The sequence below is a fragment of the Aquarana catesbeiana genome, linkage group LG07 (genome assembly GCF_042186555.1).
Source record: "Aquarana catesbeiana isolate 2022-GZ linkage group LG07, ASM4218655v1, whole genome shotgun sequence".
NCBI lineage: Eukaryota > Metazoa > Chordata > Amphibia > Anura > Ranidae > Aquarana > Aquarana catesbeiana.
In genome coordinates, this window is record NC_133330.1 from 153065337 (window position 1) to 153081519 (window position 16183).

At 40.5% G+C, this 16183-nt stretch overlaps 1 protein-coding gene across 2 annotated transcripts; it reads left to right on the forward strand.

Moving 5' to 3' along the window:
• The first annotated feature begins 724 nt into the window (after positions 1–724).
• On the forward strand, positions 725–10520 carry LOC141103298 (uncharacterized). Of its 2 annotated transcripts, XR_012235291.1 has the most exons (3): positions 725–4551; positions 4673–10210; positions 10332–10520. XR_012235291.1 is itself a non-coding variant. In XM_073592726.1 (2 exons), the coding sequence occupies exon 2, from the start codon at positions 6534–6536 to the stop codon at positions 8109–8111; it is 1578 nt and encodes a 525-aa protein (XP_073448827.1). In that variant the 5' UTR covers positions 725–4551; positions 4673–6533; the 3' UTR covers positions 8112–10520. The 2 variants fall into 2 exon arrangements, 1 of the variants encoding a protein (XP_073448827.1); XM_073592726.1 differs by having other exon boundaries at positions 4673–10520.
• Positions 10521–16183: the final 5663 nt, after the last annotated feature.

Below are 16183 nucleotides of genomic sequence, written 5' to 3' on the forward strand. Positions count from 1 at the left end.
TCTTCCAAGACCTATCGAAATATACATTGGATCGGAGGAGAGCTCTAAAACCTCTAGTGGAACAACTTAGAAAGAACAATCTGCAATATAGATGGAAATTTCCATTCCAGCTACAGACTCAAAGAGAGGAATCGACGGCAACATTCAGCGATTTGGAAGACTTACCATAGTTCTTGGCAACTCTTAAACTGTCAGATACAGAACTGCTGGACTGGCCCATTTCTTATATGAAACTACCTAGAAAGTTTTGAAGAGCAATCTGGGGGGGGGGGGGGGGGGATGGGAGAGGATGAGTCAGGAATAATTAATAGCTCACTGATTAAGAAGTAGGTATAATAAAAGTTTATGAGGGGGGGGGGAATGTATAGTAGGGTTTTTTTTTTTTTTCACAATATAGGTTATAGACGTAACTGGACAATACACTAATTTATCCTGGTCAACATGAATTACACGAGGGTACGGACCAAGCGGGTGTGACATGTGTTCAAATGATGTAATGGGATTTTTAAATTCAATAAGGTGTTTTTTTTTTTTTTTCACACATATGGTAATTAGTCGGATGTTAGCACTATTTTGTGAAGGATATTAGCACTATGAAACACGTTATTATGTTATATAATAGTAGAGATTCTAAGATATGACACTAAGGGGGTTGGGGGAAGCATGAGGAGGGGGGAGGGGAGGGCGGAGGGGGGTTTCCCTTTTTTTTTTTTTTTTTTTGGTAATTAGTAGGATGTCAGCACATGTCAGCACATTATTATGTTATATAACAGTAGAGATTGTAAGATATGACAATAAGGGGGTTGGGGGAAACAATTTTTTTTTTTTTCTGCACAAATATGGTATTTAGCAGGATGTTAGCATTATCTTGCGAAGGATATTAGCACTATGTAACACGTTATTATGTTTTACAATAGTAGGGATTGTAAGCTATGACACTAAGTGGGTTGGGGGAATTAAGGAATTGAAGGGGAGGGAGGGGGGGTTTCTTTTTTTTTTTTTTGCACAAATAGGGTATTTAGTAGGATGTTAGTATTATTTTATAGGATATTATCACTATGTACACGGTAATAGGGAATCGAGGAGGAGGGAGGTGGGGAGAACTCCCTTTTTTTTTTTTCTCCTCTCTCCTCCTCTCTCTCCCCTCTCCCTCTCCCTTTGTGCTGTGCCTCTGTATCCCCCCCCGCGGTGATGGAGAGAATTTTCCCTCGCGGCGGGGTAGGATGGAGAGGAGCATATAAATATATGATTTATATAAGTTTTAAGATTTTTATGGTTGGGGAGACCACTCTCGCGCCCCCCTTTCATCCTTTATCTCCTTCATTTCTCTCTGCTAGCTCAGAAGGAGGTTATAGAGATTGGAGAGCGGGGAGAGATGGGGGAGAAGGTGAAATAAAGGAAAAAGAAAATAAACTTTAAAAATGCAGCGTGCGCCACCGATAGAGCGGTGGACCTTGGACGTCGGTGTCCGCTTATCCCTTCATAGGGAACTTACTTTAGTTAGTAAGACAGATTTTTTATAAGTCAAATAGTTTAGGGTAATTCAGGTGTTGAGTGTGAGTGTGTGTGGGTTTTTTTTTTTTTTCTCTTTCCCTTCGGATTCTGAATCATGAAAATCTGCTCGTACAATATAAGAGGTCTTAACTCAGCAACAAAAAGGTCTCAGGTTCTGTATTCTCTCCATAAACAAAAAGTTGGGGTGATATTTTTTCAGGGGAGGCATTTCCGCACGGACCATGTCCCTAATCTACAAAATAGATTCTACACTACATGGTATCATGACTCCTTTATGTACTCAAAATCAAAAGGCGTCTCTATTGCCATACATAAGACAATACCACACCAAGTGCTGGAAGAATGGCGCAATAGGGATGGAAGAGCAATATTACTCAAACTTATTATATTTGGTAAAAAATATACTTTTATCAATATATACCTACCTAATCAAAATCAGCATAAAGTAGGAACACAAATACTGAAGGAGCTTATGGAAAAGGTGGAGGGAATAACAATAATTGGGGGAGACTTTAACTTTGTATTAGACAAGGAGAAGGATTCTACAGCACCTTCAGTAGCACAGTCAAGTAGGGAGAAAAAACTTTTTTTAGAAACAATGGCAAAATATCAATTAACTGATATCTGGAGAGTTTTACATCCAACGGAAAAAGATTTTACGTTTCACTCAAAAGTTCATGGGACTTATCATAGACCGGACTTCTTCTTGATAAACCAGATGGGGATGGAGATAACTTTATCGACCGAGATAGGTAGCTCGTTATGGTCAGATCCCGCACCAGTATTTTTGGTAATAGACCCACTTAAGAGTAAAAGTAGTAGGGGCAACTGGAAGCTTAATGATAATCTGCTATATGATGAGAATTGTGTGTCAGAAATTAGGAAGGCAATAACAGACTTCTTACATGATCATATAAAAGATACCACATCTCTGCCGAACCAGTGGGAAGCATTAAAATGTGTAATTCAAGGGTTTTTTATAAAACATGGGGCCAGACTGAAAAAACTAAAAAGCAATAGAACGACTCAACTATTAAAAGAAATACCCAAAATAGAAACCCAACCTAAACAAAATCCAACACGTGAAATATTAATGGAATTAACGGACAGGAAAACAGAATTTAAAACATTGATAAACGAGCAAACACTACGTATAAGAGGTAGCAACTGTTCCTTATATTATCATCAGGGTAATAAACCAGGTAAACTTCTTGCAAGGGCTTTGTGCCATCGGGGCAGTATAATGCCTATTGTCAAGATCAAGTCAGAAAAAGGCAATATGAGATATGACCCAAAAGAGATACTAAAGGAGTTTCAGACCTTTTATACGAAATTATATAACATACCTAATGACGGCATAAAAAGGGACCCGGAGGGATTTCAACAAAGTATTTTTCAATATGTAAGAGAAACTGCACTTCCTGTACAGAAACGGTACAATTAGAGCAGGATTTCTCGGAGACTGAGATACAACAAGTAATTGACACATTAGTACCTGGGAAAAGCCCAGGACCTGATGGCTTTACCCCAAGATTCTATAGAACATTCAAAGAAGAACTTATCCCCATTTTGAAGCGAACCTTTAATGCAGTATCTACATCAGTGCCTTTTGTCCCACAAAGTTTACAAGCTTATATTTCACTTATACCCAAGCCAGAGAAGGATCATACTCTATGTGGAAACTATAGACCAATTTCCCTGACAAATATTGATTTAAGATTGTACTCTAAAATTATTGCCAATAGACTCACCCCTATTATACCTGCACATATACACCTAGATCAGGTGGGTTTTATAAAGGGAAGAGAGGCTAGAGACAACACTCTAAAAACACTTACATTAGTGGAGTACGCACAGAGAAGTTCCATCCCATCCTGTCTACTGGCAATTGATGCTGAGAAAGCTTTTGACTGGGTAGGATGGAACTTCCTTAGAGAGACCTTGGTTCAATGGGGCCTGGGCCCTGTACTTATGGATAAAATATTGGCCTTATATCAAAGCCCAACAGCTAAGATTCAGGCGAATGGTGATCTATCAGAGGTAGTTCCTATAACAAACGGAACCCGACAGGGTTGCCCGTTATCCCCATTACTATATGTATTAGTGATGGAGCATCTATTAATAGCAGTTCGAGAAAATAAGGATATACAAGGAATCAAGGTGGGAGATGTGGAGTACAAGATGTCAGTATACGCAGATGATATCTTGCTATATATCACAAATCCCTTGATATCATTACCAAACTTGATATCTGAATTTAAACGATTTGGCGTACTAAGTAACTTTAAGGTAAACTATAATAAATCCGAAGCCCTAAACATCAATTTGCCAATCACTATGGTGGAACTCCTTAAAAAGGATTTTTCCTTTAAATGGCAGGTTAATGCAATTAAATACTTAGGTACATATATCCCCACTGATTTCGACAAATTACAGGAATATAATTATGCCCCGATGGTGCAGAAAACCATGAGAACGTTACAACAATATGAAAAAGGTATGTTTTCCTGGATGGGTAGAATAAGTATAGTAAAAATGGATATAATACCTAAAATATTATATACCCTACAAGCGATACCCATTTTTCCCTTAACAAATACCCTGAAAAAACTACATAAGTTAATAGGAAAATTTATCTGGGGAGGCAAGACCCCCAGAATTAAGTATATTATACACTGACTTAAACCTCACATTTGAATATAGCTACTAGCCTCCCATATTGAGATTTATTTCCTAGCATATACGGCCATTACTATATCTCACTCATCTACGTTGTGCTTTGTACTGACTATCTTATAGCATAGATTAATCATATATGTTGTCTTTCTGGACTAGGAAGCCTAGTGGTTTATTTATTTTCCCTTTTGTTTCTTACATATTTTACTAGACTCTTGTCCTGCTACTGTGTGGTCCAGTTCCTCTATTGGTATTATCTGGTTGGGATCTGGCACCCTTGGATTTTTTGCACCAGTTGGTACAGTGGACGATGCCTGGCAATGGTGGAGTGTGCTTTAAATTTTAGACTTGCACCAGTAGGTGAGACTACCAGATTAAATGTTTTGATCAATTATTATATATATATGTTTTACTGTATTTGGTTGCATAAATATGTATGACCGCCATATAACTGTAGTATATTTATCTGTTGTTTATATAGTTCAAAAGAACCAATGATGCCGATCTATGCCCTGATGAAGCAATTAGTTTTTTGCGAAACATGTTGGCTGACAGGCACGAATGAAATTTGAACACAATACTGGATGGTCATACTTGTGTATATATATTTATATCTGTTTTGTATACTCTTCTTTTTTATTACAATTAAATAAAAATGATATTTTAACTATCTCACTTGTTGATACCTACTGGAAAATAGACTTATTATCTCCCTACAAAAATCCCAGTCTATTGAAATTATCTCAACTTTCGTGGTATTTGGTTATAATTAGGGATTGGGAGAATTGTCTTAACTCCTATTTATGTCCACAGCCTTTCATTATTTGGTAAAATCATATTAGAATTGGGTGTAAAACCCGCTTTTGTTGGTTCTGGACATTCATAGGCATTTTCTAATTTATGACCGCAATTATTTTGAATTTTTGATATAACTTTGTTTGATACATGTTGTATCCCTTTCTGGATTTGACAATCTGTGTGGGTCTCCCCCTTTTCTTTCTTTCTTCTCTCCCCTGTGGGCCTCCAACCATTATATTCCCCTCTCTATAAACTAGAATATCTATCGGTACAATGTCACAATTTCTGGGACCAAATTGGGATCAGTTCTTGGACAACATACAGAGCACATGTACTTTCCATACACAAACTGAGATCAATTTGGATATTTTTTTCCTGAAACTTAAAAGACTTATGGAAAAAAAGTCCAATTTAGGTTGGCATATTCGTTTTTTAGATCGTTATCTAAGAGAAAAGATCAGCCCCCAAGGATTGAGAATACAGGTCTTTCCCTCCTTTGAAATGACTGATCCAGTCTTCAAAGAGGAATGGGAACAAAACCTTAATAGATGCTCTGCAAATTTGATTTCGATGCAAAAAACTAAATATAACAAAGAGTTAAATGACTTGGATAAAGAAATTGAATCACTTAAAGCAAGTGGACACCAACTAGCTACAAGTGCAGATTTCAAAAAGAGAGAAAATGATCTAATACAATATTTAGAGAATTACAATAAAAATATTGTTACTAAGAAGGACACGAAATTTTATAAAGATAAATTGGCCTTCTCAGGAGGGTACGCATATCGATGGCCTAGAGGCCAAAATAACAGACAGGAGAGACAATTCCGGACAAACAAGAATTTTGAAACCCCATATAGATCTGATTCTGAAGTATCAGCCTCATCATCTGTTTCATCCTATAAACCACCTCCCAAGTCCTCACGAGGATCACATGGTAGGGGATGTCTACCAAAACGAGGAAATAATAATGAACATCGAAACCATGGAGGCAATAGTAAAAAGCGTATTATCTCTCCTTCCAGACATCTACAAAATGGCTCCTACTCAGACCTAGGAGAGGGGGCTCACAATGATTCATTTACAGGAACGATTACATCTCTCCCTATGTTTGGGGTTGCACCGGAAAATGATGTAGCACCCCCAAGAGAAATGGGAGCCGTACCAAAATCCAACCAAGGACGTGGTCCCAACACAGGATCAGCCCCTTTAGGCCATGTCTCCAACCCCCCGGCCACTCCAATGACACAACGGACTGGGAAAATGGATCCATTTGTAATCAAACAGAATGTAACAAATCGGGATTAGACATTATTAACCTCTCATCATATCAGCCCACATTGGTAGAATTGGAGGTACTGAGATTAGGGCTCAGCTTTTGTCCCTCACAGCATATAGACAAATTCACCTTAGTTAAAGATTTGCATATCTTTGCAAGAAACCTAACATATAAGTACATTTTTGACACCGATAGAGGCAAGGGGGTAAAAAGGGAAGAAGACCTATACAAAGGTTTCAAAGTACAAGACTTTAGGGCCTTAAAAATGTTGATCCAATTACTGGATGAGAACGAAGGATATGCAGATTCCCAAGACTCATCATACAAGGAGGAAGAAGTAATTACAGCAACTCCCATTGTACCATTGAAATTCAAGGCAAAATCTCAAAAGTTTCCGAATCTTCAAACATGCCCAGCGGTATGGGCGTTTTTGAAACAAACTACTAAGCAAATTGAAGGGATGCAATTTCCTAAGCGTACCATCAACAATTTATCATTGGCACAACAATCAGCTCTAAAAAATCTTATGGAGAAGGAAGACCTAGTAATCAAACCATCCGACAAAGGAGGTAATGTGGTGTTGATGAATAGGGAGGACTATATTAACATGTGTCTACACATACTCAATAACCAGGAATGGTATCAGCAAGTCCCAGCTCAGAAGCTCATTGAGGCAAGATCTAATTATCTGACCATCATCGATCAAGCATACCAACAGGGTCTGATTGACAAAGACACCCGGGAGTTCTTGGAAGTAAAATGGCCAATTACGCCAACTTTTTACTCATTACCCAAAGTTCACAAGAACATCGTGAACCCCCCTGCACATCCAATTATATCTGGGATAGGCAGCCATACCCAGACTGCCAGCCAATACGTAGATGGTTATCTACGTCCACATGTCACAAGCTTACCCTCATACCTTAAGGATACATTAGACCTACTTAAAATCCTGGAAGGACTCACTATACCTCAAGGAGCAATCTTGGCAGCAATTGACATAGAGGCTCTTTATTCAAGCATCCCACACACCAAGGGTATAGAGGTAGTTTCGGAATTCCTGAGAGAAAGAGACACCAATAGCTGGGAACTAGGCCAATTTATTATCCTACTACTGGAACGTATTTTAACCAACAATATGTTTTTGTTTAATGGCGTTACCTACCTCCAGGTACAGGGGGTAGCGATGGGGACTTCTTGTGCCCCATCGTATGCCAACCTGTACCTGGGGGGATGGGAACGCACTCTCTTCTCCAGTGAAGGGGCTTCGATGTATCTCCGCCACATTCTTCTTTGGCGGAGATGCATCGATGATGTCCTCCTTATTTGGACAGGTTCTACAAACCTGTTGTCGGATTTTATGGAATTTCTGTCCCAGAATAACTTCAATTTAAAGTTTACGATTCAATCGGATGCAATCTCCATCCCGTTTTTGGATCTGCGCCTTGTCCTCAAAGAAGATGGCTCTGTCTTCAGCACATTATATAGGAAGGAGACTGCCGGGAACACCATATTGCACTTCTCTAGCTCTCACCCCTGTACGCTTGTACATAGTATACCTTACAGCCAATATTTGCGGCTGCGGCGGAATTGTGTGGGAAATGAAGACTTCGAAAGAGAAGCAAAGGCCCTTTACAGGAGGCTACTTGTTACTATAGCAAGAAAATCCTCAAAAGGGCCTACAAACGGACAAAATCAAACACACGTGATACTCTCATATTCAAACAGAAAGTATGTGACTCCCATCCTACTACCAAACTTATCACCACTTTCACGACCCATCAACAGTCGATCCGGAATCTCATCAATGAAAACTGGCATTTCCTCTCGGAGGATCCGATAGTTTCTAAATATGTAGCTAATGTGCCACAGATCACATATAGAAAGTCACGGTCCATTAGAGACACCTTAGTACATAGTCATCTACAGCCTACAACATCCTTACTGGGGGCGGAGGGCGGCAACGGCACTTATAGATGTGGACACTGCAAATTTTGCCCGTGGATTAGAGAAGGCATAGGATGCCCCCTCCCAACGCAATGGCCCCGCCACGTGCCGTCGCGGCGCCTTCTATATTGGTAAAACCAAACGTCCCTTCGCTAAAAGGATTCAGGATCATTTATACAATCTGGATGCCGGACTGCTATACACCCCTATCTGTAAGCACATTGGCCTCCATCATAGTTTTGATCCTAGCTTCATCTCCTTCTTTGCTCTGGAGGTCATATCTGACTTCGAGAGGGGAGGGAATGTGGACAAACGAATACTCCAGAGAGAAGCTAGATGGATTTTTGGCCAGCAGGCCACTCATCTACCTGGCCTTAATACAGCACTTTCATATAAACCATTTTTGTAATACATGGTTGGGAGCCTTAGCTGGGAACCTCTTCCCCCCTTTTTTTTTTTTTCCTGATGTCCTCGCTTTCTTTAAAATTTAAAATACAGGCCTTTTGAATGAATATTCCAAATGAATCTATACCCCCTGTCTGGCTCAACTTTCTGTATTTTTTCTAGGGGGGCTATGATATATGGATAACTAATCAGGGGACATTGCCCTATCAGGTTTCTTACCTCCTCTTCTCCATTAATTCCATCTTGTCAAATAGAATGGTTGCTGCAATATATATGTATTTACTCTGTTGAGTTATTTATACCCATGCATACCTGTTTGGTCTTTAGGGGAAAGATCCCTGTATGGGTTTCTATCATGTTTAAAACGTTTAAAACATTTAGTTTTTTATTTATTTATAATTATAACCATTGCATTTAAAATATAAATGTACAGAGTCGTTTGCGGGACCATGTAATCAAGCCTCCCCCCATGCTGGACGAGTCGGGTGCCATACTGTTGTTATTACCATAGATAGGGGGACTCGGACGTCCCTGCGTAAGGGGGCGGAGTCCTTCATGTCCGCCCCACATGCCCTTACTCCGTTCGCGTAGTGTGGGCAGTGCGCGCGCATCCGCCAGTAGTGGTGACGTGTGCGTCTGCTCGGCGAGGTGTGCGCGCATCATATGCAGGGACGTCCGGACCGGAAGTAATGCCGGAGGTCATCCCTGACCTGTTCACTTCCGGTGGGACCACACATAAGATGGAAGCGCCGCTGTGTTGTCTTACAGACACACTCGGCCTCAACCCATCTTTACTGACAGGAGGAGTCCTTGTTGTATGAGGAGCTACAATTCTTTAGGCTTTGCAGGTAACTCTATGCTTGATCTCTATGACCATTTGGGAAGGCACCCTTATTTTTGTGGGACTACATGCACTATTTGTTTCCCATGTTTTTGGGGGAAGGAGGGTATTGGTTTGCTTTAGGGAAGACTCATTGGCCGTTTGTTTGTTAACTCCTGTATACCGGTTAGCAACGCTACCATATAGGGCCTTGGGGTCTGCATTGGTGCATATGGAACTATATCGCGCTATATGGTCCCATTCAATCTCGCCATCTTTGTACAGCTTGCAATTTAATATTGACTCTCCCACCCAGTTACCTATAATCATTTAGGGACTATGTGATTAGGCTTACGTTTATATGGTCATTAAGTATATTATACACTGACTTAAACCTCACATTTGAATATAGCTACTAGCCTCCCATATTGAGATTTATTTCCTAGCATATACGGCCATTACTATATCTTACTCATCTACGTTGTGCTTCAGTATAACGAGTTTGAGTATATATTGTACTGACTATCTTATGGCATAGATTAATCATATATGTTGTCTTTCTGGACTAGAAAGCCTAGTGGTTTATTTATTTTCCCTTTTGTTTCTTACATATTTTACTAGACTCTTGTCCTGCTACTGTGTGGTCCAGTTCCTCTATTGGTATTATCCGGTTGGGATCTGGCACCCTTGGATTTTTTGCACCAGTTGGTACAGTGGACGATGCCTGGCAATGGTGGTGTGTGCTTTAAATTTTGGACTTGCACCAGTAGGTGAGACTACCAGACTAAATGTTTTGATCAATTATTATATATATATGTTTTACTGTATTTGGTTGCATAAATATGTATGACCGCCATATAACTGTAGTATATTTATCTGTTGTTTATATAGTTCAAAAGAACCAATGATGCCGATCTATGCCCTGATGAAGCAATTAGTTTTTTGCGAAACATGTTGGCTGACAGGCACGAATGAAATTTGAACACAATACTGGATGGTCATACTTGTGTATATATATTTATATCTGTTTTGTATACTCTTCTTTTTTATTACAATTAAATAAAAATTATATTTTAACTATCTCACTTGTTGATACCTACTGGAAAATAGACTTATTATCTCCCTACAAAAATCCCAGTCTCTTGAAAGAATCTCAACTTTCGTGGTATTTGGTTATAATTAGGGATTGGGAGAATCGTCTTAACTCCTATTTATGTCCACAGCCTTTCATTATTTGGTAAAATCATATAGTAAAAATGGATATACTACCTAAAATATTATATACCCTACAAGCGATACCCATTTTTCCCTTAACAAATACCCTGAAAAAAACTACATAAGTTAATAGGAAAATTTATCTGGGGAGGCAAGACCCCCAGAATTAATAGAGCAGTGTTGAAAAAAACTAAGAGAGATGGGGGCCTTGCTCTTCCAGATATAGACATGTACCTGAGAGCAATACTGATAACAAGAATAGTGGATTGGTTCCACAATAGGGACAACAAACAATTGGTGAAGCTCGAAGAAAAGATCACGGCCCTAAAATTAAAATCATTACCCTGGATAAAAAGAGAACAAAGACCACCGGATGGCGAAATGCCCTCTTTGGTGGTATCAACATTAAAGGTATGGGACATTATGATAAAGAGAGGGATCGGATCTACTGGTAGAGGACCTATGACTCCACTATTTAGTAATCCAGAATTTCCACTGGCACTTGAATCTAAAACATTTCTTAAGTGGAGGAGATGTGACGATACCAGGTTGGTGGAAACAATGGAAGCGAATAGACTCCTTCCACTGGAAAAGTTGGGTGTAGAACATAAAACAAAATGGATGCAGTATGGGATGCTCCAACAGTACATCACATCTTTAATAAAGGAGTCGGTAATAGATAGGCCCTAGACAATTTTAGAAAAAATTTTTTTGCAAGAACACAGACCCACCCATGTCCTTTCTAAAATTTATAAATATCTGAATTCAGAAAATAAGGGACAGGAGTTACCATACATTAAGAAATGGGAATCAGAGATAGGGATAGAAATCCCCAGATAAACATGGGAAAAGGCAATCATAGTAACCCATAAACTTTCGATATCCGCCAAACATCAGGAAAGAAATTACAAAATCCTAGCCAGATGGTACAGGTGTCCTGTTGACTTACATAAAATGAACCCTGACAATGAGGATACCTGTTGGAGATGTCATAAAGCTCAGGGTACAATGTCACATATTTGGTATTATTGCTCGAATATCCAACCACTCTAGCAGAAAGTATTTGAGATATATAGAGCTATGACCGGGACCGATCTATATCCAGAAATACAAGTAGCGATACTATCTATGATCCCAGGATCAGTGAAAAAGATAAAAAGGGGAATATTGAAATACTTTCTGACAGCGGCACGAACCATCATAGCAAGAAAATGGAAGAGCACATGTGTGCCCTCTTTAGTAGAATGGGAGTGTGAGATGGCGGGGATGCGTGCCCTGGAGGAAAAAATGGCGATAGAGGAGGGGTTGAAGGTACAAATATTTAACACATGGGCTAAATGGGAAGAGTTCAGAGCCTCTTCGGGGCTTTTGAGGACAATAAAGAATCCTAATGGAAAATAATAGGAGAGAACCCTTTTTTTTTTTTTTCTGTGGTTAGTGTGAATGGGGATGATTGAGTAAAGAGGGAGGACGGAGGGTGGGGGGTAGGCTTAAAAGAGGGGCTGCACATCCTTGAATCAATTTTGTAATTAATTAAAAGGAAAAAGAAACTTAAACTAGTGCTTTGATGAAGAAGTATAGAATTATCTTATGTCTTGGATGTGTACAAGTTTCCTTTTTCTGACTTGTGGTAAAAAATGTTTTGATAAATAAAGATTGTTAAAAAAAAGAGAGGCTTCATTCGCCCGTCCACATCCCCAGCAGGCGCGGGCATCTTTTTTGTACAGAAAAAGGACCATACCCTTCGACCATGCGTGGACTACCGCAAATTAAATAAAATTACAGTAAAAAAATGCTATCCTCTAACCCTGGTACCAGAACTATTTCAAAGACTTGGAACTGCCACCGTGTTCACTAAACTTGACCTCCGTGGAGCCTACCATTTGGTCCGTATCAGGGACAGAGACGAATGGAAAACTGCTTTTCGTACCCGCTATGAGCATTTTGAATACCTGGTGATACCCTTTGGGGTCTGTAATGCTCCCGCCACATTCCAGTATTTCATCAATGATGTTTTACGGGACTTTTTAGATCTGTTTGTCATCATCTACCTGGACGATATACTAATATTTTCTTTTTCCCTTGAATCTCACCGCAGGCACGTCAAAAGTGTGTTGGCTCGGCTTCGACAGCATGGCTTATATGCGAAGACAGAAAAGTGTGAGTTTGAACAGGAAAGTATACAATTTTTGGGGTTAATCATCTCCAGTAAGGGCATTAAAATGGACCCTCAGAAAATTACTGCAATATTGGATTGGCCGGTCCCAACAGACAAGAAGGGAATCCGATTCGTTGGATTCACCAATTTCTATCGGAAATTTATTAAAGGGTTCTCAGCCATTATCACTCCAATTACCCAGTTAACCAAACAGGGAACACGTTTCCACTAGTCTTCTGAAGCCCAAGAGGCCTTTGAGACCCTCAAAGGTCTCTTCACTTCTGCTTCCGTATTAAAACATCCAGATTCCTCTCTGCCATTTGTACTTGAAGTAGACGCATCTGAAATTACTGTGGGAGCAGTGCTGTCCCAAAGACAAAGAACCAGGGCCCTACTGCACCCGGTGTCATTCTTCTCCCGCAAGTTGTCAGCGGCAGAGAGAAATTATGATGTAGGAGAGTTGTTAGCAATAAAAACTACATTAGAAGAATGGCTCTACCTTCTGGAAGGAGCCGCACATCCAGTCCTAATTTTTACGGATCATAAGAACCTAGAGTATCTGAGATCGGCAAAAAGACTGAAGCCACGACAAGCCAGGTGGGCCCTCTTCTTCTCCAGGTTTTCCTTTCACGTCACTTATCGCCCTGGTTCCAAAAACACTAAACCTGATGCCCTATCCCGGATGTTCTACAAACTCCAAGAAATTTCACCTCCAGACACTATCCTGTCTCCGGGGAATTTTCTTCTGCTTCAGGGAAATCTGCTCTCACAAATTAAGCAAGCCTCCGCAGGTCTGGCATCTTCCGTTGGGCCAGAACTACAGATTAGAGATGGGTTGCTTTGGCACGAAAACAAAATTTACAACCAGACGGTTTAACCATCACATACTATTAGACCTTCCTACCCTCATTGGGCCACCATCTAATCTCACTGTTTAATGATCTGAGTACAGGTTCAAAACTACACCCTTCCACACTGCAGGCACAAATCTCAGTGATTCCGAAAGAGGGTAAAGACCCGACCCAATGCAGCAGTTACCGCCGGATTTCCCTTCTAAATACTGACCTAAAATTTTTTACCAAAATCATAGCCTCAAGACTTCAACAACACCTACCGTATCTAATACACCTGGATCAGGTTGGTTTTGTTCCGACAAGGGAGGCTAGAGACAACACCATTAAAGTTCTGAACTTACTTCACATAGCAAATGGCGATAAAACGCCATGTATATTTCTTGGCACTGACGCTGAAAAAGCGTTTAATCGGGTACAGTGGCGACTCCTGTTTGAAACACTGAAACACATAGGAGTAGGAGAAAAGATGTTTAACTGGATTTCAGCAGCATACTCAAACCCGTCAGCCAGAGTCAGAGCAAATGGTGTTGTCTCGGACCCCTTTCCAATTTTCAACGGAACCAGACAGGGATGCCCACTCTCACCCTTACTTTTTGCTTTGTCATTGGAACCCTTCCTATGCCATGTGAGATTAAACCCAGATATCACAGGAGTTGCGGTGCATGGTACACAACATAAAGTCTCCGCGTATGCGGATGACTTGATGTTTTCTATTACGAACCCAACCATCTCCCTCCCCAACTTAATGAAAGAGTTCGAGACTTACGGACACCTCTCCAACCTGAAAATAAATTTTAGCAAGTCAGAAGCACTGGGAATAGGAATACCACAATCACAACTTACAAATCTTAAAAATAGCTTCAACCTGAAATGGACCGACACAGCCCTGAAATACCTAGGTACTTACATCCCCCCGAAACTCTCTCAACTATTCAAGTTTAACTTCCCACCCCTATTGAAAACAGTCTAAAAACTACTCCACAGTTGGAACAGCGGCCTACATTCTTGGTTTGGCCGCTGTAATATATTGAAAATGATGACCCTACCCACATTTTTGTACCTCCTACAGGCCCTACCAATACATATACCTGCAGCTTATCTCAAACAAATACACTCCACATTCTTAACTTTCCTGTGGGCAGGGAAAAGACCCCGACTTCCTAGGAAAACACTGTCACTTCCAAAACAACATGGAGGGTTGGCCATGCCGGAGATCAAAACATATTATCATGCGGTACACTTAAGTAGACTTATTGACTGGTACCGACATAAGGAGACCAAACTTTGGCCATAACTAGAACAAGCACAAACTGAAATACCCCTTCATAGAGCCCCATGGTGCTGTTCAACACTTCCACCACACCTCCGTCGCCAACCTTTGATTGGCAACACTATTAAAGTGTGTGCACGTCTACTAATGCAAGCATCTCTCTCCACCAAGAACTCAACACTAAGACCCATAATTGGTAATCCCCAATTTGAACCCAGATTAAAAGATCTGAAGTTCCACATGCTGAAAGACACAGGGAAATACCAAGCTTCCCACTTTGGTGTTCTGGGAAGATGGGTACCACTTACCGAACTCTCAGATCCAAATGGCCTGTACCGACTGGACTTTCTGAGAGCACGACAACTTTCACATTTTCTTAACAGCATGCCTCCTCCGAATCCCAGCTGTCAACCTTTCACTACTTTTGAGGAACTTTGTACAGAAACTGGAGTGTTATTGCACATGCTATCCCTGACGTATAGCATGTTAATCACTCCACCAGAGGATTACCAGCACCCCAGCTTCATCAAATGGGAAAAAGACCTGAACTGTCACTTTAATGCACACAAACGACTACACATCCTCCAATTTATACACAAATCATCCATATGTACCAAGTTCCAGGAGACTAACTACAAGATCTGCACATGTTGGTACAGAATCCCAGCACTATTATATAAATTCTTTCCTAGGACATCTGACTTATGTTGGAGATGCCAACAGGACATAGGTACATTGCTACATATCTTTTGGTCCTGCCCCCGGATACGGAGCTTTTGGGGGGAAGTTCGCCGGATTGTACAAAAATTCACAGACCGCAATGTCCCTGACGATCCGGCATATTTTCTCCTACATGTTAATGACACCCCTCCACGCAAATATAAAAAATCAGTTGTACGCTATCTACTTGACGCAGCCAAAGCCTGTATGCCTCTTAAATGAAAATCTCCCCACCCGCCCTCCATCGCTTTATGGCTCAAAAAAATAGACGACATTGATAAAATGGAAGACCTAATCCTCACGAGCCAAAACAGAAGAGAAACATACTCCAGGATATGGAAGTTATGGACTATGTTTCAATACTTGGAGGAGGGACAAGCCCTCAGGAGAGGAGAACCGAGTACCTGAGTGGTGCCGGAATAAATTATAGAAATCCCCCATACTAGATTGCTAACCAAACACCCAGTCCACAGCCTCAGATAGATAAACTAGGAGCTCCTAGTTCGCGAATACCAACTATCCCCCC